Source organism: Bos grunniens, chromosome 5 (genome assembly GCF_055505025.1).
Source record: "Bos grunniens cultivar Pamir isolate PY7600 chromosome 5, Bosgru_T2T1.0, whole genome shotgun sequence".
Taxonomy (NCBI): domain Eukaryota; kingdom Metazoa; phylum Chordata; class Mammalia; order Artiodactyla; family Bovidae; genus Bos; species Bos grunniens.
Window position 1 is genome coordinate 44,020,306 of NC_141169.1, and position 26,070 is coordinate 44,046,375.

General features: G+C 39.1%; 2 protein-coding genes across 22 annotated transcripts in view; one reads left to right on the top strand and one right to left on the bottom strand.

The window, feature by feature from the left end:
• The window catches only part of CNOT2 (CCR4-NOT transcription complex subunit 2), a 131,923-nt gene extending 127,016 nt beyond the window's left edge, over nucleotides 1-4,907 (bottom strand). For all 21 annotated transcript variants that reach the window (XM_086399991.1, XM_086399980.1, XM_086399987.1 and 18 more), the window contains exon 1: nucleotides 4,860-4,907. The gene's annotated coding sequence lies outside the window, so the exon portion shown is untranslated. The remainder of the gene's footprint in view (nucleotides 1-4,859) is intronic.
• Nucleotides 1-19,753, top strand: part of LOC147371821 (uncharacterized) — a 39,457-nt gene extending 19,704 nt beyond the window's left edge. Inside the window, exons 2-5 of the mRNA XM_086404319.1 lie at nucleotides 4,026-4,232; nucleotides 4,349-5,173; nucleotides 5,435-5,504; nucleotides 17,815-19,753. Coding sequence (XP_086260445.1) covers nucleotides 4,026-4,232; nucleotides 4,349-5,173; nucleotides 5,435-5,504; nucleotides 17,815-17,915 — 1,203 coding nt within the window. The 3' untranslated portion in view covers nucleotides 17,916-19,753. The remainder of the gene's footprint in view (nucleotides 1-4,025; nucleotides 4,233-4,348; nucleotides 5,174-5,434; nucleotides 5,505-17,814) is intronic.
• Nucleotides 19,754-26,070: the final 6,317 nt, after the last annotated feature.

Here is a 26,070-nt window from a genome sequence, read left to right on the forward strand (position 1 = left end):
AATATTTCTACATAAAAATGAAAAATCAGGTTAAGTCAGATAACACTATGATTAGGCTACTAATTTCAGTTGGAATTTGCCATCATGTTTGCTTTTTAAAAAAAGTCCTTTAGAGCTTTTTGAAATTTAGACAGCCAATAAAAATACATTAAATCATCTCACCCAATTTTCATAAGGAGAACGGTATTCAAAAACTACAGAACTCTTACTTTTTACTAGGCACTGGGCCAGGCATTAGGAATAAAAAGGTGGAGAAAGGCAAGGACATAGAATCTAACTTCAAAAAGCCCAAATCCAACAGTATCTCATGGTTAAGCAACTGTAAATATATATTATGGGGTAAATACAAAATATCTCCTTCATGCACTGACCTTAATCATACAATACAGCAAGAAATGTAGACCTAGATACTGCCAGAAACATTCTGCTACTTTTTTAAGTCCTGTTCTTACTCCACACGCATTTCTCTACGAAGCTTGTTATAGTTTCCCATAGGTTATTACGAAGCAAAACTGTAAGAAACAATTCAAGGAAGTAAAGGAATACAGGATGCCCTTCTTCCCCATCCCCTTTTCTAATCTTCTTCCAAGGTGTGGACTGGGAAACAGCACAATGACACCACTAAGTGTCAAGTGACAATCTGGCACCAGTTCAGTTTATTGCATATTTATTGATAACCAAGTATCAATCACTTAGAAGGTGCTAGAAATGTAAATGTAAGTAAGACAAAGCCCTACCAGAAGGTACTAGAAATGTAAATGTAAGTAAGACAAAGCCCTACCTCTCAGGTGCTTCCAACCCAGCGGAGGTTATTATGGATGGTGGGGATGGACAGTAAATTACAATACAGTGTGATACACTCAATGATAGAAATCTGAGGAATAAAGGCAGTACAGCAGAAGGATTTGGGAAATCAGGAAAAGATTTCATTAAGAAAGTGACACTATAGGTTCATTAAGACAGTGGCACTATGTAGTTCTGAAAAATAAAGTTTGTCAAACAACTGAGAAGTGATGGTAAAAATATCACCACCACTACCCCATTCAAGCCCCACATAAAAACATAAGCATGAAAGGAAAAAAAAAAAGCATGCGGGATTTGGGGGGGTGGGGGCGGTGTGTGAGGGTAGGGGGGATACCTTCAGGGTAACTGGCAAATATGTCCAAAATATCAAGCTTTATCTAAACAGACTTAGATTCCCCAGTCTAAACATATACAAACCATTAAAGTGTATCCAGGAAAAAAATTTTTTTTCTTAGATAATTTATTTTGCATCTCATGATTATATAAGCTATGAGGTCTTACCAAAAACAAAACACTATAAAACATTTTATTAATTCACAGTACAGCATACCCCCAAGCAATAATATCAAGAGATTATCATCTGTATTTCAGAGAACTATCAGAAAAAATAAACCACTAAGAATTCTTTTTTCCAGGTCATTTCTAATAATACAGACAAAGTAAATAAATAAACAAGCCATATCAGCACTAGCCGTTATCAGACTTGTCACAAGAGGAGTTTTAAGAGTTTAAAAAAGGATGTCAAACAGAAAAGCTAAGGCAAAGAGGAAAAAAAAAAAATATATATATATATATATATAAAAGTTAAAGAAAGCAAGGTAAAACCAAGAAATAAAAAAACCAAGGTAAAAATTATATAATAATTTTTACAACTCATTAGTCAGTTCTATTTGTTTTCAAAAGTAGACTTCCTAAACAGACACCAATTTTAGTATAGATATTTCAAAAAAAATCTAGTAAAATTCACAAGGAAATTCTACTCCTTTAAGTATTTGGGGTAGAAATCATCCATAGTTAAGGAAGAACAATCACACCTATCATCAACCAGAATGATTCCTTTGTTATCAATACTATGGTATCAGTAGTGTGTGTGATTCTATTCCAACATTACCGTGCGACTCAGTTTAACTCTGCCTCTAAAGCTGCCCTACCTGGTACCTTGGTTTCTTTTGCTTCTTTGTGTCACAACATCTAGTAGAAGTCTAAGTAACAAATAAAATCTTAGTAGTATCTTATCCTAAGATTGTATCACTATTTGCGTAAGTTGTTCTCAAATGCCTAATAAGCAAGTACATGGAAAGTTTGCTTTTAAATATGTAATTTTAATAGAATGAACTTTCTACAGTTAAAAATGTTAAGACAAAAAATAGTTTAACACAGCTTTTAAAAGCAAAAAAAAAAGTTGACTTATTTTTATCAATCTATTAATGTCTAGTATTATTTCATATGTAAATATGAAGCATACTTTTTCTTTTCCCAATTAGAAAATCTTATGAAGCATATTTGTGAATGAAAAGGTAAACATATAATTTCCCAGAGGTTGCAAAAGATTCTGCAAAGGTCTTTCAAAACACAAATACTTTTAATACCAGTATCTACTGAAGAGATTAAAAACCAAAACAACTGGGTTAGAAGCACTTCTAATAAAATCTACTCATAAATCTAAGTATTTAATTACTTTTGAACAAAGAATTTTCAGATTATAACTAACTGTGAAGTATCTCTGAGAAGTCAAAGAATAAATTAAATATCTAAAGTTATTAAGTAAAAACATAAGTAACTAGCTCTCTTGGGGAGGAATATCATTCTGAACTTTATCTTCAAGATCAAGTAATTCGAAATGGAAGGGAACATAAATCACTCATGCATTACGCCCTCATTTTTCTGCCACAAAAATTTACTTTAAAACTAAAGGATTCCAGAAACTAAAAATCTTTAAAAGGTTGTATCTGTTGGTTGGTTAAATATATAAGCAATTCTAATTCCCCAAGAGTATCAGATTAGGTTACAGATATCTTTATACCGTATACTTATAATAAAAAGAGTTCTGCCAAAAAACGATGCTCACATTATTTTTATTGATGCAGCATTAATCAAGATGCCAAAATGTGAGTTTCTCAATTTCTATCTAAAATACAAAGTAATCACAGAAGTCACTGTACTTCAAGCCCTCAAGTGGGGGAAAAAATGAGAGAAAAGAACCTTTGTAAAATTAAATAAGATCTTACAAAGTCAAGAAACAAGTGGAGCACAAGTTCTTTTCTTTTTACATGTATCTTGTATTTTTCCTTTAGGTTTAATATTACACAAGAACTACAAACTGAAGAGATGTTCAACATGACAAAGTTAACTAAAGATCTTGATCCACTAAGGAGTATTTCAGGAAAAGAGATCTGAATGTACACATCAAACTGTCTGAATGCAGCCATTTAGTCATTTCAGGCCACTGCGATCTTAACCAACTCCTTACACCTAGGATAAAGTTATCTTCCAAAGTTGCAAGAAAGACGTGTTCACTGGTAACACGTTTGAGAACCTGTCAAATATACTAAGTATTTCCAAACAACATAAACCCGGTATGTAAACAAATATTTTCAAATTTCTATGCCCTGCCTCCATATTTATTACTTCCACTTAAGTTGTTTTAAGGGGCAAATAAAGCTGCACTTACGATTCCAGAGGTCTAGAAATTCCTAATATCAAGCATGACAGAAAATTTGTTCAGCTTTGAACTCTAAATTCAAGCAAGGCCTCCCTCGTGACAGATTCTAACTAGGTACTTCCTACCATTTCACCAAGAATCTAAGGGTTGCTATCAATGTATTTAATTGTTAGAAAACGACTAGAAGATTAAGAAAGGAGTAGAATTCTCTGACCAAGAGTTTTATGAAACAAAATGTATTGCATTCGGTCTTCTGGATGTTAAAAACTGAAGGCATCTGCTCGGATTCTAAGGGAGTTGATGCTTAGCTTCCTTTCGAGAGGGTGGCACCCGTATGTAAGACTTTTATGGTTGTAATATCGTACCCACAGGGCCTGGAATAAACGCAAATTTTAAGACCTTGGAAATGTTCTCATTAAAAACAAAAACAAAAAAACTCATATTCGCTAAGGACCACAGTTAGCAGGAGTTAGAGGCTTTCTCTCCTAAACGGACCACAGCCTCAACTAAGAACTAAGTTTTAACCCTACTCACTTCTTCCGTGAAACTTTTCAGTTAGACTCAAGACAGCAAAAGGTGGAGAGGCCCCGGCGGAAGTAGAAACCCAGGGCTAGCAACTTCACAGACCGAGGCGTTTCGGGTTCCTCCGCCGCCCCAGGACTCTCCGGACTCAGTCACTACCACACTACGGAAGCTTCACCCTCTGGGTGCGGAAGCAGAGGAAGCATCACAGTTGCACTCCTCCTTCCACCATACACAGCCTTCGGTACCCCAGGGCCTGGCAGCTCCTGAGACCCGTTAGCCAGTCCAGGGTCCCCCATCTTTCACATATACATACACAGAAACACAGACAAGTTGCAGATGATGTACGTGTATTGAGAGAATGTGAAATGCCAAAGACCGGGGCAACTGCTGGGAAGGCGGCAGCGCCGTCTAAAGCGGGCCCGGGGTCCTTGGCCACCGCCGCTGTCGCCTTCTCTTCTTCCCCAAGAAGCAGCGCGACGGAGGCTTCTCCGTGCTGGCGGGAGCCCGGGGGAGAGGAGTCTGGGGGAAGCCCCAGCGCCAGCCGAAGGGACCGGGCCTAGGATCCAGAACTGCCGCTGCAGCTACCCGACTACAGCGACGCTTTACGTCCCGTCCACCACCCTCCCCATACACACCCCCTCCCTCCCTCCACCGCCACCACCCCCCCTTCCCCGCCCGCTCCGCTCTCCCTCTCTCGATTGGAGCCGAGACAAAAGCAACGGGAAGCGGCGGGCCGGGACGCTGCCCGCGGACCCCGGGCGCGACCGGCCCGGCCCCGAGGCATTCCCCCGCCTTGCGAGGGCCCCGAATCCGCCGCTCCCGCCGCGCGCCCCGCTGCCAGACTTCCGAAATTTTGCCAAAAACTCACCGCATGAATTTTCTTGTCCCGCGGATCCAAGATGGCGACGTATCCACCGCGGAGGCTGCTGGGAGCAAGACCTTTACCCTCTGACCCCCGCCGTGACCCCCGCCGTTCCGACTTCCCTCCTGGCGGCGGCGGCGGAAGAGGGGAGCGGCGATTGCGGACCGGACAGAGTTGGCGGGTGGGTAGTCTGCTTCTCACGCGTTGGAGAGGGGACTCGGAGGGGCCCTTCACCCCCTCGCTTTCCTCCTCGCGGCCCCCACCTTCTCTCTCACCGACTCACCGGGAGGCTCGTAGCTACTCTGCAGCCGTTACAGCGAGTAGGAGATCTGCTGCCACAGGCTCCCCTGGGTTGCTTCGCGCGGGCCACGGGCCCTAGGTCCGGGGAGGATCGCGGGGTCCAGGGGCGGGGAATGGTGAGGTGGCGTCGGTCCGCCCTTCCCGGGGACTCGGAACGTGTTTGTGTTTGTGTTCAGCCCTTCGTTCGCCCCACCCCCACCCCCGTCGTCTGCCTCGTACCGGCCTTCCCTCCCTCTGCTCCCTGAAACGCATCTGATCGCTGTCCAGTTTTCTTCCTTCAGACCCCAAAACCTCCGGTGCTTGTGCACGCACTTCAGGGACCAGCAGCACGTCACCATCACTTTTTGAGAAGTGAGTGATCGTCAGCCGAAACCGTTGGTATTTTAACTCATCACGCTTCCTATTTTTTTTTTTTTTAACTTGTTGGGAGGGAGCATATTGGGGGAGGGGGCAGGTTTTTGAAACTCTGTTGGGTGAGCTTTCCTGAATCAGATTTATAGCATTTTCTCACTTTCACTCCCCAATGCCCACGTAAGCTGGAGTGACTGCCTGGGCTATCAGCAAGACCATCTGAAATTACGGTGGCTTTTTTGGAAACTTGAGCAGAGTCTCTGCCTCCCAGAAAAATAATTGTTACTCAAAGTAAAATTAGTTTTATTTTCTTTGAAATAATAACTCTCTCTCTATTCGTTTGTATATTGCTCAACTTTTCCCTTTTGCTTGATATTTTTGAACCTGAAAAAGAGCATTTGCATGTGTATTAGTAATCGTATGGTTGCATAAAGTGAAAATTGTTACTTCCTTTCTAGTTGAGTAATAGAATTTACTAATGTAAAGTACACTTCATTTGGGGTAAATAAAGTTTCTACTTCCCATGTTTCTTTTATAAAATCATCCTTCCAAAAACTGGCTGTAATCCAATTTAAAATTTATAACTGAAGGGAAAGGGACATATGTCAGTCAAAAATAGAAGGAAAAATAAGAATACTGTGAAATTATAGATGACTTCTATGTTCATAAGATACCAAGTATTTCGATGAATTAGTAGATGCTGTGTGAATTTATTTAAACACTTAGATGATGCTGATGTAGCCAGTAGAAAATGTTTTGCCTGGTTGTTAGTTTTATTAAACATTCTGCTTCATTGTGTTCTTTTTTACTTTAGGAAAATTCAAGAAGGAGCAAATCTTCTTATGTCCTTCCCTCCCTTTTTCCTCCCTTTCCCCCAACAGTTCCTTCCTGCCTCATCATCTTTCTCTTCAACTGTGTAAGATGGTGTGTTAAAAGATTAAATACCTTTAAGTATATGTGATACACATTAATACATATATCTGTGTATTACTGAGCTTTTTAATTTAGCTATTAATAAATTGAAAGTCTAACTGATATTTGGAATTGTAAGATAAAATGAGAAAAGTTGGAGGATATGTGTATGGTAACATCAAGTATCAGTTTGATTTATATATCAAATGTTGTTTAGTTGCTAAGTCGTATCTGATTCTTTTGTGATCCCAGGGACTGTAGCCTGTCAGGCTTCTCTGTCCATGGGATTTCCCAGGCAGGAATACTGGAGTGGGTTCCCATTTCCTTCTCCAGGGGATCTTCCTGACTCAGGGATCGAATCCACATCTCCTAAATGGGCAGGCTGATTCTTTACCACTGAGCCACCAGGGAAGCCCAGTAAAGAGCATGTGTGTGCACATACACACATGCATAGGACTTTGTTAAAGCCAAAAAATGACGCTTATTTGTATCATCTCATGTTTACTCAAAGCACAAGTTTTAAATTGTATAAACTTTGGGTGAAATTGAAGAAATCACTTACAAAAGGAGACAGGTCTAATTTGAGGGTTTTATTACCTTGGATATTTTACTGGGAAAGATAGAACAGCAGACATTTTCATCTTAAATGTGTATGGTAGCAGTGTTAGGGGAAAATACCTTGATACTATTGTTTTCTTGAGAACATATTTGTTGATGATAAATCTGCTTTAATCCTTGCTGAAGAACAAGTTTAAAATTGTTCTATTAGTGCTGTCCAATCTTTTATATTGGTAAATCTGTAAAATTTATGTAATACCTACCTTAGGGGTCAGTTCTAGATATTAAACAAGCCAACATTTGCCAAGGGCTTGTATTTATGGCTTTCTAATAAGCACTCTAAGTGGTACATTTTTAACATTGACTCTTGCTTCCAAAAGTTTGTCTTTATTGCTAACGTTGATAAATTCTGCCCATTTGATAGGTTGTGAGGTGGTGTTTTTTTTTAAGCTATTCACTCTGATAGACTGTCTTACTTGAAAACTAGCCCATACTGAGTGTGTGTTTTGTGTGTTTTTGAAATGTAAGGTGCATCTTATAGAAAAATTGCCAATTTGGATTGAGAAGAAAATTCCTTAGGGAAGAATGCATGTATGCATGCTAAGTTGCTTCAGTCGTGTCCAACTCTTTGATCCCATAGACTGTAGCCTGTGAGTCGTCTTTGTCCATTGGATTCTCCAGGCAAGAATACTGGAGGGGCTGCCATGCCCTCCTCTAGGAGATCTTCCGACCCAGGAACTGAATCTATGTCACCCAGGAACTGAATCCATGATACCCAGGAACTAAATCTATGTCACCCAAGAACTGAATCCATGTATCCTGTCTTGCCTCCTGCATTGGCAAGTAGATTTTTTAACCCCTCGTGCCATCTGGGAAACCCAAGGGAAGAATGACTTTATACATGACCATTAATAGTTGTCCCTCATAGCTCAGTTGGTAAAGAATCTGCCTGCAATGTAGGAGACCCTGGTTTGATTGCTGGATTGGGAAGATCCGCTGGAGAAGGAATAGGCTACCCACTCCAGTATTCTTGGGCTTACCTTGTGGCTCAGCTGATAAAGAATATGCCCGCAATGTGGGAGACCTGGGTTCAATCCCTGGGTTTGGGAGATCCCCTGGAGAAGGGAAAGGCTACCCACTTCAGTCTTCTGGCCTGGAGAATTCCATGGATTGTATAGTCCATGGGGTCGCAAAGAGTCGGACACAACTGAGCAACTTTTTCACTTTCACATTAATAGTTTTAGAAAAGGGAGACCTCCCATTGTTTAAAAGGTATAGACATTACTGAAAGTCTTACCATGGCAAAAAAATAAAGAAAAAAGACGTGTATCTCAAAATTAACATGTGCTGAAACAAAACATTTGAATCCAAACTTTTCCTGTAGTCTTAACCAATTTCCACAAACAATACTCCCAACAGTTCAGTCACTTGCTCAGGTGAAATAGTAGGAATCTTTGATTCCTCTCACTCTATTTATCAGTCAGTATCATCAGCTCTTCCTTGTATTTATTGGGCCTTCAACCACATCACATCTGATGCTACCACCCTGTCCAAGCCACCATCATCACTTAGACAGCAAAATCCAACTATTTCTGATTCCATTTTTCCTTGTACTTTTAAACCATTCTCTAGAAACCAGCCAGAGTGACCATTTTAAAAAACTTGATTTGATTATGTTACTCACTTGTTTAAAAGCCTCCAGTGATTTCCCTGAAATAGAATAAAGTCCAATTTCCTTACCATGGCCTTTAAAATTACATAATCTGACTAATTCTCCAAACTCATCTTATCCTCACCCTTCTCATTGCCTCCTTTCTGTTTCTGTCCTGTACCAAGCTTTTTCCAGTCTGTAGCAGACAAAGACTGTTGTCCCCTAAAATTTCTTTTCTTTTTTTTTTTTCTATAGTAATAGACATGGACGTATGGGCATCCAGAATAAAGACTATTTTCTAGCCTCGTGTAGCTGTGTGGTAGTTTTGGCCAATAGAGTATAAGCAGGTGTATGTGACTCCCTTCCAAAACCGTTCTTAAAAGATAGCTGCTGCACACCTTCAGTGCTTTCCTTTCTTTTTATATCTTGCATCCTGGAATATAGATGTGACAGCCATTTGACATACGCAAGCTCCCTTTTCCTGGAGGGGTGGCAGGACCTCAGCTGGGTGAAAATGTGGGTCCTTGAGATCTTTGTAGAGTAGTGTATCAGTCCTCCTTATGTACAGGTACTGATGTGAGGAAAATGTAAACTTTTATCTTGCTAGAGCCACTATTTCAGTTCAGTCACTCAGTCGTGTCCAACTCTTTGCGACCCCATGGACTGTAGCACTCCAGGCTTCCCTGTCCATCACCAATTCTCCGAGCTTGCTCAAACTCATATCCATCGAGTCAGTGAGGCCGTCCAACAATCTCATTTTCTGTGGTCCCTTTCTGTCTCCAATATTTCCCAGCATCAGGGTCTTTTCTAAAGAGTTAGTTCTTCACATCAGGTGGCCAAAGTATTGGAATTTCAGCTTCAGCATCAGTCCTTCCAATGAATATTCAGGACTCATTTCCTTTAGGATGCACTGGTTGGATCTCCTTGCAGTCCAAGGGACTCTCAAGAGTCTTCTCCAACACCACAGTTCAGAAGCCACTGTTTAGGGCATCTTATTCTCAGTTGAACTGATACTCTATCTCAAAACCTGTGCACTTCCAATTTTTTTCTGCCTGAGGTGTGTTTTCTCTATGTCTGTATGGCTAACTCATCAGCTTTTAATTCAGGTTTCATTTCTGACCAGCATTCCCTGGCCTCGTATCTAAAGTAGCTCCTTTTCCCATTTTTCTCACACATTGCCCTCTGTTTTCATAACAGCATTTGTAATTGTATCATTATCTTCTTTATTACTGCTTATCTGTTTCCTTTCACCCTGTTAAAAATGTAAGTTCTGTGGGAGCAGAGGCTATTTCTGTATTGTTCACTGCTTTATTCTCTTAACAGTATGCATTACATAAGTACTGTTGAATGAATGAAACAGTGAATAAAATTCATTGAATGAATGAAATAGGTCCCTATCCAAGATTAGGTAGATTTTTAAAAAATAGATGTCATAAATTTTCCTTCACAGGTAATGTATAAAATCCAAGATAGGAAGCAGCTAGGAGAAATAGTCTAAATTAATGGTATAGGCCCTTAATAATAAAGATATATGCCTTTTTTCTGGTATACATAATAAGGTTGGGCATCCCTGGTGGCTCAGATGGTAAATAGTGTGCCTGCAATGCGGGAGACCTGAGTTCAATCCCTGGGTCGGGAAGATCCCCTGGATAAGGAAATGGCAACCCACTCCAGCGTTCTTGCCTGGAAAATCCTATGGACAGAGGAACCTGGCAGGCTCTATAGTCCATGGGGTTGCAAAGAGTCGGACACAACTGAGTGACTAACACTAATAAGGTTATTACAGAAAAAGCTTAGGTGGTGAACCACACTGGCAAATCAAAAAGCACTGCAAAATAATAATCTGGGGCAGAAGCTCCCACTACATAGTGGTCTGATTTACTCTGTAACTTACTGGACCTTAGATTCTTCATCTAAAATATATGAAAGAATCTTAAGCTTTGAATCGTAATATTATAAAAGTTTAACTGTAAGTCCAACTTAAGAGTGACCTGACATGTTAAACATTAATTTGGTCTTCAGGTATTATTTTAACAGGTGATTGTGTCTTGATAATACTGGCAAGGGATCAGAGAAATAGGACTTGTTACACTGCTGAGAGTGTAAATTGGCATATCTCTAGTGTGCAGTTTGGTAATATGTATCAAAAGCCTTGAAGGTCTAGTATGCAGTTTGGCAGTATGTATCAAAAGCCTTGAACGTATACATTTGATCCTGCAGTTCCTCTTCTAGAAATGTATCATAGAAAATAAGGATATGTGTAATAATTGGATTGCAAGAATATTCATTATTGCAGTTTATTAGGATATTAGTTGAATTAAGCTCAGAAATAAAGGAAAACAACAGAATGGGAAAGACTAGAGATCTCTTCAAGAAAATTAGATACCAAGGGAACATTTCATGCAAAGATGGGCTCGATAAAGGACAGAAATGGTATGGACCTAACAGAAGCAGAAGATACTAAGAAGAGGTGGCAAGAATACACAGAAGAACTGTACAAAAAAGATCTTCACAACCAAAATAATCACAATGGTGTGATCACTCACCTAGAGCCAGACATACTGGAATGTGAAGTCAAGTGGGCCTTAGAAAGCATCACTACGAACAAAGGTAGCAGAGGTGATGGAATTCCAGTTGAGCTCTTTCAAATCCTGAAAGATGATGCTGTGAAAGTGCTGCACTCAATATGCCAGCACATTTGGAAAACTCAGCAGTGGCCACAGGACTGGAAAAGGTCAGTTTTCATTCCAATCCCAAAGAAAGGCAATGCCAAAGAATGCTCAAACTACCACACAGTTGCACTCATCTCACACGCTAGTAAAGTAATGCTCAAAATTCTCCAAGCCAGGCTTCAGCAGTACGTGAACCGTGAACTTCCAGATGTTTAAATTGGTTTTAGAAAAGGCAGAGGAACCAGAGGTCAAATTGCCAACATCCACTGGATTATGGAAAAAGGAAGAGAGTTCCAGAAAAACATCTATTTCTGCTTTATTGACTGTGCCAAAGCCTTTGACTGTACAATCAATTGTGGAAAATTCTTCAAGAGATGGGAATACCAGATCACCTGACCTGCCTCTTGAGAAACCTGTATGCATGTCAGGAAGCAACAGTTAGAACTGGACATGGAACAACAGACTGGTTGCAAATCAGGAAAGGAGTACATCAAGGCTGTATATTGTCACCCTGCTTATTTAACTTATATGCAGAGTACATCATGAGAAACGCTGGGCTGGAAGAAGCACAAGCTGGAATCGAGTGCCGGGAGAAATATCAATCACCTCTGATATGCAAATGACACCACCCTTATGGCAGAAAGTGAAGAGGAACTAAAAAGCCTCTTGATGAAAGTGAAAGAGGAGAGTGAAAAAGTTGGCTTAAAGCTCAACATTCAGAAAACTTAAGATCATGGCATTTCGTCCCATCACTTCATGGGAAGTAGATGGGGAAACAGTGGAAACAGTGTCAGACTTAGTTTTGGGGGCTCCAAAATCACTGCAGATGGTGATCGCAGCCATGAAATTAAAAGACGCTTACTCGTTGGAAGGAAAAAAGACGCTTACTCCTTGGAAGGAAAGTTATGACCAACCTAGATAGCATATTCAAAAGCAGAGACATCACTTTGCCAACAAAGGTCCGTCTAGTCAAGGCTATGGTTTTTCCAGTGGGCATGTATGGATGTGAGAGTTGGACTGTGAAGAAGGCTGAGTGCCGAAGAATTGATGCTTTTGAACTGTGGTGTTGGAGAAGACTCTTGAGAGTCCCTTGGACTGCAAGGAGATCCAACCAGTCCATTCTAAATGAGATCAGTCCTGGGTGTTCTTTGAAAGGAATGATGCTAAAGCTGAAATTCCAGTACTTTGGCCACCTCATGTGAAGAGTTGACTCATTAGAAAAGACCTTGATGCTGGGAGGGATTGGGGGCAGGAGGAGAAGGGGACGGCATAGGATGAGATGGCTGGATGGCATCACTGACTTGATGGACGTGAGTTTGAGTGAACTCTGGGAGCTGGTGATGGACAGGGAGGCCTGGCATGCTGCGATTCATGGGGTGGCAAAGAGTCGGACACGACTGAGCGACTGAACTGAACTGAACTGAAGCTCCATGCATACAACAGAACAGTATTCAGTCATTAAAAATGATATGGAAGAAAGTCTATTGACCTCATATATAAAGTACAAAGGGAAAGTTTTAAAAATATCCAATTTTGTAAAAATAAGTTTGTAAGTCTTACAAAGGCCCAACAGGATATGTGCAAATTATTAATTCAGTCCTTTAGAAGTAACTTAATTATTTTTGTTTCATTATTTCTATTTCTTAGTTTTTATTAACATTCATAGAATATATTTTTATACTAATTAAAATTCTCCCTTTATCTTTAAGAAAAAAGTGGATGATTTGGGGAAATAGTATCATACATATACCTGATACACAAGCCTGATATATCCTTTCTTCACCCATGCTCCACAACTAATTTCCATTTCTTCTATGGTTTACTTTCTAAATACTTCTAAGATCCTCCCTTAGCTCTCCATTCCTTCAGCCATTCTCTTAATCATTTCCTCATCATCCCTCATCTGAACTTTGAAAGAGATTTTGTTTAAATTGGTCTTCAGTAAGTTTTACCCCTCCTCAGTCTTCCAGACTACCACCAGACTTTACAGTACACATCTTAGGAGACCCCCTGCCTAAAATCTTTATAATGACATACCTCATCCACCACAAGTTAAAAGTGCAAACTCCTTTCCATGAGGCATAAAGCTCTTCATGTTATACCACCTTCCTATGTTTGTAGCCTTAGGTACTACTTGTGTGTCTATCCTAAAACATGATGCTTCATGCTTCGAACCTTGCAGTTTTCCTTCTGCCTTGAGTGGCCACTTCACCCCTCAAAATATTTTAAACCAGTATAGTCTTCTGTGCTGGTTTTAAAAACATGTCTATAAGGGAATTCCCTGGCAATCCAGTGGTTAGAACTCTGCACTTTAACTGCTGAGAGCATGAGTTCCATCCCTGGTCAGGCAGAGTACTAAGATCCCAAAAGCTGTGTAGCATGGCCAAAAAAAAAAAATGTCTGCAAAATATTTGATACTTTATTCTTCAGGATGTGGAACTACTTAATTCACCTCCTTCTAAGTGTGAGTTGAACATTGTGAATTTCTTCTAGTAAATAGAATAAGATAGAAGAGACTGTGACTCTGAGGCTAGATCATAAAAGGCTTTGAGTTCTTCCTCCTGCATATTCTTTTGAGTCACTCCAAGGGAAGCCCGCTGCCTTGTCATGGGACGTTCAGACAGCCTATGGAGAAGCCTGTGTGCCTAGAAATAAATTATCCCAGCCAACAAGGAAGCAAAGCCTGTGCACAACTCTGAGTGAACTCAAAAGCTAATCTTTGGGCCCCTTTGAGATGACTCCAGACCTAGCCAGCAGTGTAACTATTACTTCATAAGAGACCTGAACCAGAACCAACTAGCTAAGACCCTCCTGAATCTGAGATAATATTTGTTGTTTGAAGTTGCTACGGTTTGGATTAATTTGTTATTCAGTAGTAGAACCCATAAAGCTTCTTTTGGGACTCATCTTGTGTGAAATTTTTCTTCACTTCGTATAGAATTGGGTTTTGCCCAACTAGACGATGAATGCTTACAGGCAAGAACTATATTTGCTTTACCCTTTTTTCCCTTTTTCTAGCACAGTATTGACAAATGTTAAGTCCTCAAAAATTTTCTGCCAGAAGGAAGTGTAAAATTCTTTGACCAATTGTAAGCAACTTGAGGGTAGAAACCCTGTATTTTTATCATTTTATCTTCCTTTACACAGTATAGGAAAGCAGTTAAGCAGGTGCCCCAGAAAGATCTATGTGATAAATAAGGTTAGACCTAAGAATTTTTATGTATCAAGTGTTTTTACTATTAATATGCCCAGTCTTGTACTAAAAAGAGTTTCATGAGTAACATGATTTCATTAGAGAAAAATATAACTAGGAAATAGTAATAGCAACAGATAAAGCAAATACGTATACCCACAGGCACTGTTCTAAGCATCTTACCTGTATTAACTCATGAAATCCTTTTATGATTTCTACTTTATGTGCTAGAAATTGCTAGAATCTGTGGTAGAGTCTATATAAACTCTGCTAGATCAGTAAAGGGAAGTGAGGACAGACCGGCATGTGAGGAATAGCTTCACCATGTGGCTGCTTAAGTTTCATGTTCAGCGACATAGTTTGGATAGATCTGGATGAAAGGAAGAGACATTTTCACTGAGAAAGAACATGACAAAAGGCAGATTGCCACAACAGAGTACCAGTGACTAGGTGACTTGAACAAATTTATTTTCCCTGTGAGTCTGTCTCCAAATTTACTTTTTTTATAAGAACACCAATCATATTGGATTAGTACATACCTATATGGCCTCATTTAACCTTAATTACTTTTTAAAATGGCCTGTCTCCAAATACAGTCACATTCTGAACTAGCAGGGATAAGTGAAAATGAAGTCGCTCAGTCGTGTCCAATTCTTTGCGACCCCATGGACTGTAGCCTACCAGGCTCCTCTGTCCATGGGATTTTCCAGGCAATAGCACTGGAGTGGATTGCCATTTCCTTCTCCAGGGGATCTTCCCGACCCAGGGATCGAACCCAGCTCTTCCCTGGTGGCTCAGACACTTAAGCGTCTGCCTGCAATGCAGGAGACCTGGGTTCAATCCCTGGTTCAGGAAGATCTCCTGGAGAAGGGAATGGCAACCCACTCCAGTATTCTTGCCTCCCCAACTCCAAAAAGGGAGGTGGCGCTCAAAGCAGGAATAAGTACCTCATAAATTTGGGGGTGGGGACACAATTCAGGCCAACTCAGATGTTGAAATGAGCATGGACCAGAGGCAAGAACTGACCTAAGATAAACAGAGGGGTAGTGGAGTTTATGTAAATTGGGGAGTTTTTTTTTTTTTTTTTTTTCACAAGCTGGAGGAAGTCTTGCCAACATCTTGATTTTCCTCTTTCTTTTCCTCCTTGGTTTCTGATTGATTTAGAATTTTTCTTTTTTTTTTTTCTTAATTAATTTTATTTTATTTTTAAACTTTACATAATTGTATTAGTTTTGCCAAATATCAAAATGAATCCACCACAGGTATACATGTGTTCCCCATCCTGAACCCTCCTCCCTCCTCCCTCCCCATACCATCCCTCTGGGTCGTCCCAGTGCAAATGCCAGGCAGAAGAGTTGATATGGATGGTTTTCAACAAGTCACCAATAATCAATCCATTCCCAGGTTTTAGCACTAAAAAAATTAAATAGAACCCTTTATAGTATTTGTTTTCATTTTATCTACTTTTATCACTGCTGTTATCTTACCAAGCTAAGATCTTATCTGTGAATCTTCCCAAAACTAATGAGATGTAAGTTTTTACCTACTCAAATCAGTCCTAAAGTAAAAGCTGATTCTTTTGCAAGATGTTTCCCCACACTTGCAAGAGAGTCAACAAAATACAGTTGACCCTTGAAATATAGTTCAACCCTGAAAAGGTTAAATATAAATTTTAATGTTTCTAACATTACCTCTCATTACTTTACAGTGCTTGATAACATGTAAGTCTGGCATAAACTATTACACATTTGTTCAATGAATATTAGAAACAGTAGCTTTTGAAGAGGGAGCATTGGTTTCAAAAAGGAACCCTCTGTCAATTATCTGGTTAAACATGAATAGTTAATTTAGTTCACAAAGACTGCGTTGGTAATAATGTCTGAAAACAATACCAGTTTCATTTAAACAAAAGAGTTACCACAAGTCTGTGCAGTAAGAGTGACAAATATTTCAGTAATACATATACCAAAATGGCATTAGGTTACCAAGATTTAATAAAAGAAACCCATTACATTCAGTTCAGTTCAGTCGCTCGGTTGTGTCCAATTCTGTGACCCCATGAACCGTAGCATGCCAGACCTCCTTCTCCATTGCGAACTCCCGGAGTTCACTCAAACTCACGTCCATCCAGTCGGTGATGCCATCCAGCCGTCTCGTCCTCTGTCGTCCCCTTCTGCCCCCAATCCCTCCCAGCATCAGGGTCTTTTCCAATGAGTCAAGTCTTCGCATGTGGTGGCCAAAGTATTGGAGTTTCAGCTTCAGCATCAGTCCTTCCAAACAACACCCAAAGGACTGATCTCCTTTAGAATGGACTGGTTGGATCTCCTTGCAGTTCAAGGGACTCTCAAGAGTCTTCTCCAACACCACAGTTCAAAAGCATCAATTCTTCAGTGCTCAGCTTTCTTCACAGTCCAACTCTCACATCCATACATGCCCACTGGAAAAACTATAGCCTTGACTAGATGGACCTTTGTTGGCAAAGTAGTGTCTCTGCTTTTCAATATGCTATCTAGGTTGATCATAACTTTGCTTCCAAGGAGTAAGCGTCTTTAATTTCGTGGCTGCAATCACCATCTGCAGTGATTTTAGAGCCCCCAAAACTAAAAGTCTGACACTGTTTCCCCATCTATTTCCCATGAAGTAATGCAACCAGATGCCATGATCTTTGTTTTCTGAATGTTGAGCTTTAAGCCAACTTTTTCACTCTCCTCTTTCACTTTCATCAAGAGGCTTTTGAGTTCCTCTTCACTTTCTGTCATAAGGGTAGTGTCATCTGCATATCTGAGGTTATTGATATTTCTCCTGGCACTCTTGATTCCAGCTTGTGCTTCTTCCAGCCCAGCGTTTCTCCTGATGTACTCTGCATAGAAGTTAAATAAGCAGGGTGACAATATACAGCCTTGACGTGTTCCTTTTCCTATTTGGAACCAGTCTGTTGTTCCATGTCCAGTTCTAACTGTTGCTTCCTAATCTGCATAGGGGTTTCTCAAGAAGCAGGTCAGGTGGTCTGGTATTCCCATCTCTTGAAGAATTTTCCACCGTTTCTTGTGATCCACACAGTCAAAGGCTTTGGCATAGTCAATAAAGCAGAAATAGATGGTTTTTTGGAGCTTTCTTGCTTTTTTGATGATCCAACGGATGTTGGCAATTTGATCTCTGGTTCTTCTGCCTTTTCTAAAACCAGCTTGAATGTCTGGAAGTTCACGGTTCATATACTGCTGAAGCCTGGCTTGGAGAATTTTGAACATTACTAGCGTGTGAGATGAATGCAATTGTGTGGTAGTTTGAGCATTCTTTGGCATTGCATTTCTTTATTCTTTGCAGCCAGAGATGGAGAAGCTCTATATAGTCAGCAAAAACAAGACCGGGAGCTGACTGTGGCTCACATCATGAACTTCTTATTGCCAAATTCAGACTTAAACTGAAGAAAGTGGGGAAAGCCACTAGCCCATTCAGTTATGACCTAAATCAAATCCCTTATGATTATACAGTGGAAGTGAGAAATATATTTAAGGGACTAGATCTGGTACATAGAGTGCCTGATGAACTATGGGTGGAGGTGCATGACATTGTACAGGAGACAGGGATCATCTCCAAGAAAAAGAAATGCAAAGAAGCAAAATGGCTGTCCGAGGAGGCCTTACAAATAGCTGTGAAAAGAAGAAAAGTGAAAAGCAAAGGAGAAAAGGAAATAGAAGCATCTGAATGCAGAGTTCCAAAGAATAGCAGGGAGAGATAAGAAAGCCTTCCTCAGCCATCAATGCAAAAAAATAAAGGAAAACAACAGAATGGGAAAGACTAGAGATCTCTTCAAGAAAATTAGAGATACCAAGGGAACACTTCATGCAAAGATGGACTCAATAAAGGACAGAAATGATATGAACCTAACAGAAGCAGAAGATATTAAGAAGAGGTGGCAAGAATACACAGAAGAACTGTACAAAAAAGATCTTCACAACCAAGATAATCATGATGGTGTGATCACTCACCTAGAGCCAGACATCCTGGAATGTAAAGTCAAGTGGGCCTTAGAAAGCATCACTACGAATAAAGCTAGTGGAGGTGATGGAATTTGGGTTGAGCTATTTCAAATCCTGAAAGATGATGCTGTGAAAGTGTTGCACTCAATATGCGCATTACGTTACTAGTGTTCAACTCTGAAATCTTTAAAATATGAAAGGAATAAAGCCATTAGCTTGCCTTCCCAGTCTGACAAATTAAGTAGAATAAAAAGTGTTACTGGATCACAAGTTCAGCTTTACATCTATGGGGTCGCACAGAGTCGGACACGACTGGGGCTACTTAGCAGCAGTGGCAGAAGCTACATAGAATCATAAATGCATAAAATCTAAAACAAAATTTGAAAAAAACCCAGCATACTGTACATTAAATGAAGCATTCACCATTCTAAAATGAGAGTCATTATGATAAATTTATCATAAGACTGCTATCTTTCTGGGGAGGGGGACATGTTTTATTGTACATATTATTATGATCACTTTCTATGAACTTCCACACAGATTAGGGTTACTGTTTACTTATATAAGCATTTTTTAATGCTTGAGAATCTTTATTAAACTTCTTTTGTTTAATCTCATAATGATGAAAACAGTAACTCTTATCAAACACATAACCAAAATATCTTCATCTTCATCCTGTCACCTGTACATTTCATGAAATTTTCAATGCTGGAGAATACTATAATGACAATGCAAATAAAATAAAATTTGGACAGATGCTTAGAGTTTGTCATATAAAGGATTTCTATAATTGTGATTTTCTAAAGCTTTGCATTATTTTCATGGCATTTTTTCTGACTTCTGTAAATTTTCTATATCGTTTATGAGTTGTTTTCCAGATACGAGCATAAAAGTATGTTTTTAATATAACCAGTTTTGAAAATAATAGAGCAAATGCTTCATCTTAATAGGATATCTGTTCTGACTTGGTATTCACTTATTATTCATTATTCAAATGTGACTGAATCTCAATTTTGTACCCCACATTGTGTTTTATTGTCATTTAGTTCTCAAGAAAGTACATGATGTAGGTATAATAGTGTAATTTCTCCCATATTCTTGTATGCCACATGTATGTGGGAGACACCCAGTGTAAACTGCAAAGCCAGTCTTATCTTTCAGGTATCCTGTTGTTATATTGAATTTCTTTCTTTTTTATTATTCATCACCTTTGGAATTGATAGCAGCAATATTAAAGCCACTTAATATTCTCAGCTGAACATTAAAGATGTTATTACTCTCAAGTGTTTTTATGGGTCGTGCATGCATGCTCACCGCTTCAGTTATTTCTGACTCTTTGTGACCCACTGGACTGTAGCCTGCCAGGCTCCTCTGTCTATGGGATTCTCCAGGCAAGAGTACTGGAGTGGGTTGTTGTGCCTTCCTTTAGGGGATCTTCCCAACCCAGTGAGTGAACCCACATCTCTTGCATCTGCTGCATTTCAGGAGATTCTTGGCCACTGAGCCACTGGGGAAGCCCTCATGGGTCATTATCATGTAAAAAATAGGTGGCCTGAAAATAAAAGCCAAGCAACCAATAAGAAGAATATGAGATCCTTGGAAACCATATAGTGGCTGTGACAAACCAATCAACACAAGAAACCTCAAAGAAAAAAACTAATTAGAGATAAAATAGAAGGTCAGTATTGGCCTGAGAATTATTACAGCTACAACTTGGCATAAATTGCAAGCACCATAATTACATAATTTGGCTCAATCTGCATAAACTGAGATAGCTAGTGCTTTACAGATGGGAAATGGGGGCTTTAAGAAGCTTTAAAAGAGAGGCCTTAGATTACACAGATTGTTTCTAACTTTAGAGCCTGTCTCTTTTTTGATGTTAAGGTAATTTTAATATTGTATATAATATTTTTATATATCTTTTTCTAGAGTGGGGGCTTATGGGTATCATAAAATTCTCTAAGGGGTCCTAATGAAAGAAGTCTAAGAACCACTAAAACTGTGAGTTCAGTGCCATTACTGTGAGGAAGAGAGTAATGCTGAGAGAGTTTTGGCTGAGTCATTCAAACAAATAAAGGTGGAGAAGCTAAGTAGATTGTGAAAATTCTGATTCAACTAACATTTATTGAATTTCCATTTGCATCAGCTACACAGATTGTATTATACTTTCTCAACTTAAATATATAGAAACACCTTGTAAGAGTTGTGTATACCCAATGAGTTAAATTTGGAGAAGGAAATGGCAACCCACCCCAGTATTCTTGCCTGGAGAATCCAGTGGACAGAGGAGCCTGGCAGGCTACAGTCTATGGGGTTGCAAAAGTCAGACATGACTGAGTGACTAAGCATAATGTGAGAAATATTTTTATTATACAGTAGAAAGCTTGATTTAGGCCTGTGCTGATCAGTTGCTCAATCATGTCCGACTCTTTGCGACCCGATGAACCATTCACGACAGGCCTCCCTGTCCATCACCAACTCTCAGTGTCCACTCAAACCCATGTCCATTGAGTCAGTGATGCCATCAAACCATCTTATCCTCTGTCGTCCCCTTCTCCTCCTGCCCTCAATCTTTCCCAGCATCAGGGTCTTTTCAAATGAGTCAGCTCTTCACACCAGGTGGCCAAAGTATTGGAGTTTCAGCTTCAACATCAGTCCCACCAATGAACACCCAGGGCTGATCTCCTTTAGGATGGACTGGTTGGATCTCCTTGTAGTCCGAGGGACTCTCAAGAATCTTCTCCAACACCACAGTTCAAAAGCATCAATTCTTCAGCGCTCAGCTTTCTTTATAGTCCAACTCTCAGATCCATACATGACCACTGGAAAAACCATAGCCTTGACTAGACCGACCTTTGTTGACAAACTCTGCTTTTGAATATGCTATCTAGGTTGGTCATAACTTTCCTTCCAAGGAGTAAGCATCTTTTAATTTCATGGCTGCAGTCACCATCTGCAGTGATTTTGGAGCCCCCAAAAATAAAATCTGACACTTTCCACTGTTGCCCCGTCTATTTCCTGAAGTAATGGGACCAGATGCCATGATCTTCGTTTTCTGAATGTTGAGCTTTAAGCCAACTTTTTCACTCTCCTCTTTCACTTTCATCAAGAGGCTTTTTAGTTCCTCTTCACTTTCTGCCATAAGGGTAGTGTCATCTTCATATCTGAGTTTTTGGATATTTCTCCCGGCAGTCTTGATTCCAGCTTATGCTTCTTCCAGCCCAGCATTTCTCATGATGTATTCTGCATATAGTTAAATAGGCAGTGTGACAATATACAGCCTTGACGTGTTCCTTTTCCTATTTGGAACCAGTCTGTTGTTCCATGTCTTGTTCTAACTATTGCTTCCTGACCTACATACAGGTTTCTCAAGAGGCAGGTCAGGTGGTCTGGTACTCCCATCTCTTGAAGAATTTTCCACAGTTTCTTGCGATCTGCACAGTCAAAGGCTTTGGCATGGTCAATAAAGCAGAAATAGATGTTTTTCTGGAAAACTCTTGCTTTTTCGATGATCTCTGGTTCCTCTGACAATTTGATCTCTGGTTCCTCTGCCTTTCTAAAACCAGCTTGAACATCTGGAAGTTCACGGTTTACGTACTGCTGAAGCCTGGCTTGGAGAACTTTGAGCATTACTTTACTAGCATGTGAGATGAGTGCAATTGTGTGGTAGTTTGAGCATTCTTTGGCATTGCCTTTCTTTGGGATTGGAATGAAAACTGACCTTTTCCAGTCCTGTGGCCACTGCTGAGCTTTCCAAATTTGCTAGCATACTGAGTGCAGCACTTTCACAGCATCAGGATTTGAAATAGCTAAACTGTGCTGATAGCTGTTTCTAACTATTAATTTGGAAAAAATGGAAATTAAGCTAAAATATTTTAAATTAATTACATTGATTTTAATGTAACAGTATTGTTTTGTTGAGCCTAAAATCATTGGAAATTTATACAGCACATATTTGGTTTTGGGGTATACTTATATTGCTACATGGTAACTCAGTTTTCCCAGCCAGTTTTTAAGGCTTTGTTCCAGAAGCAAGCAGTCACAGCTTTGACCTTTTCCTGGCATGTATGCACCATTCATTTGTTCATTTCTGCTTCTTACTGTATAGCTCAGGGCATTTTAAGTTTTATAAATTGGCTCCAACTTATAAACACAAATGAAAATATGGCATTCAAATCAGGCAAAAGTATTTTATAAATTAATCTTCCCTGTGATCCAAAGTATAGTTATTAATTTTTAAATCATTTTTCAAATGAAATTTCAAAACCAAGCATTTTTGATGAGAAATCAAAGATATTTAAGAACATGTTAGTGAATTGCCAAGGATTTGAAAAGCAAACGTTAAGAGCTTAGGGTTTTAGAATAGCTCAGAACTGGAATTATACCCAGCTAAGACATAGGCAAGCCAAGTGGCCTTGGGCAAGGTGCTAACCTCACTAAGCCTCAGTTTTGTTACCTGAAAATTGTGTGTAGAAATATGCCTTTTCAGAATTAGAATTTAATTTTAAGAGATGATCTATCTAAATGCTTAGCATAATATATGGAATTAACCAAACATTCAAAAGTAACCTAAGGATGTCAAAGAGAGAAGCATAATTATTAATGTAACATCTGAAAGGAAAAATGAAAGAAAAGACTGTAAAAACAGACACTCACATTTGCAGCAACATGGATGCAACTATAGATGCTCATACTAAGTAAAGTAAGTCAGAAAGAGAAAGACAAATACCTTATGATATCACTTCTCTGTGGAATTAAAATATGTCACAAGACTTCACTAGCAGTGATTAAGAATCCACACTTCTGCTGCAGTCAGTCACTGGCCAGGGAAGTAAAATACCACATGCCTCACAGTGCAGCCAAATAAAATATGTCAGAAATGAACCTACCTACAAAACATCTGTGAGTAGACTCACAGATGTAGAGATCAGACTCATGGTTGCTGAGGGGAAGTAGGGGAAGAGAGGAATGGACTGGGAGTTTGGATTTGGTAAATGCAAACTATGTCATTCAGAATGGATAAATAGCAGGGTCCTACTGTATGGCACAGGAAATGGTATCCAATCTCCTGAGATAAGCCATAAAAAAAAATATTTTTTAGAATGTATCTATTAGGTTGGCCAAAAGGTTCATTCAGTTTTTTCCGTAAGAGAGCTGTAGTAGTGCTTAGTTGTCCTTCATTTGAAACAATTCTTATTGTGATAGCTGTCATAGCAGCATGCATTTTTGTAAAAAACTTAATCAAAATTTTGATGTGTAGCCATTCTAATACGAAAGATGGAAGAAAAACTTTCTTCATATTATGCTTTATTCAAGAAAGATAAAAACACAGCTGAAGCGGAAAAAGATTTGTACAGTGTTTGGAGAAGATGCTGTGACTGATCAAATGTCTTAGAAGTGGTTTGCAAAGTTTTGTGCTGGAGATTTCTTGTTGGAGGATGCTGCTGTATAGTCAGGTAGACCAGTTGAAGTTGATAGCACAATCAAATCAAGACATTAATTGAGAACAGGAAACATACCACAAGGTAGATATTTTGAGCTGACATCCTCAAAATATCCAAATAGGGTGCTGAAAATCATTTACACTAGCCTGCTTATGTTAATTGCTTTGATGTTTAGGTTCCACATAAATTAAGTGAAAAAAACAAAAACGACTATTTCTGCATGTGATTCTCTACTGAAACATAATGACGACATTCTGTTTTTAAAACAAATTGAAGTGAATGATGAAAAGTGGATATTGCACAGTAATGGGGCAAGTGTAATGAACCACTGCCAACCACACCAAGGGCTGGTCTTCACACAAAGAGGGTGATGTGTATATGGTGGGATTGGAAGGAAGTCCTCTATTATGAGCTCCTTCTGGAAAACCAAACAGTTCCCAATTCAACCAACTGAAAGTAGCACCTGAAAATTCCAGAATTAGTCAAGAGAAAAAACATAATCTTCCATCAGGATAACACAAGACCACATGTTTCTTTGATGACCAGGCAAAAACTATTACAGCTTGATTGGAAAGTTTTGATTCATCTGCTGTGTTCACCAGACATTGCACCTTTGGATTTCCATTTATTTCAATCTTTACCAAATTCTCTTAATGGAAAAAAATTTTCAATTCCCTGGATAAGAAGCACCATTCTTTGCTTAAAAAGCAAAGTTATGGGATGATGAAATTATGAAGTTGCCTGAAAAATGGCGGAAGGTAGTGGAACAAAACAGTTAATACATTGTTCAGTAAAGTTAGTGAAAATGAAAAGTTTGTCTTTTATGTTTGCTTAAAAAATTGAGGAACTTTTTGGCCCACCAGGTATGTGCATAACTGCGTCACTTTGCTGTACAGCAGAGGTTGCCACAACATTGTCAATCAAATACTATACTTCAATTAAAAAAAATTTTTTTAAGGCCACTTGAAAAAACAACAAACATAAATGTGCTAGCTGGCTGACAAATACTTTCTGTTAAGAAATAAAACTCAGGTAAAATGAGAAAGTGAAACATATTCTTAAATGATTGTATTTCATAGTAGCAATTTAGTTAATGTTTTGTTTTCATAATATTTTTTAATAGCTGGTTTTTAAAAGTAAACCAGTAGCTAATCTTTTTCATTTCTTGTGATATTGGATTTATATTCCTTCCACGGTTATTAACAGAATTTTAAAAGAACCATCACTTTTAAAAAACATTGTTTACGATCTCCCTGGTGGCTCAATGGTAAAGAATTCTACCAGTTCAGGAGACATGGGTTCAATTCCTGGTCCAGAAAAATCCTACATGCCATGAAGTATGCCCATGGGCCATAACCACTGAACCTGTGCTCTGGAGCCCATGCTTCACAAGAGAAGCCACAGCAATGAAAAACCCTTCCACTGCAATGAAGACTAGTCCCTGCTCTTGTAACTCGAGAAAAGTCAGCACAGGAACAAAGACCCAACACAGCCATAAATAAATAAATTTTTTAAAAAGACATTGTTTACAAGATTACAATTCTCAAATAATTTTACCTTTTTAATGTGGTTTTCAATTCTAAATGAAGTAGAACTTTTAGTCATAATTCAGGTATTTAAAAAACACTACCTAAAATATAGGTAAGCACAGTATTTCATAAAACACTTGTATTTTGATATGAGTGAAATTAGTTCCTTTTGGCTTCTGGATTTTAAAAGTTGTTACATCTGCTCCAGCTTTGACTGGTGAAGGTGGTCCTGAAGGTATATTATCCTAAAACCATCTCTTATCCTTTTAATGACGCAGCCTATATAATTAGGAACGAACTATGTTTTTCATAAACAACATATGTAAGTGGGCACAGGACAGTTAAGTCGCAGAACCCAGAAAAACAGTCAATTGATCACTTACAAATTCAGAAGCTATCCCAAGCAGATATTTTATAATGTAGTGCAAAAATAAATCATAAGATATAACACTTCTAATAATAAGAAAGACCTTTTCTGTTAGCCTCATCCCTAAAGCTAGTTTTTCCTGCCAAAAGCCAAGAGACCTTATTTTAAAAAACAAAAACCTCTTAACTACAGCAGCAGAAGGAAGAGAAAACCTCTTTTGAATGAAATGATACCAAATATATTATTATACTTCTTTAAGC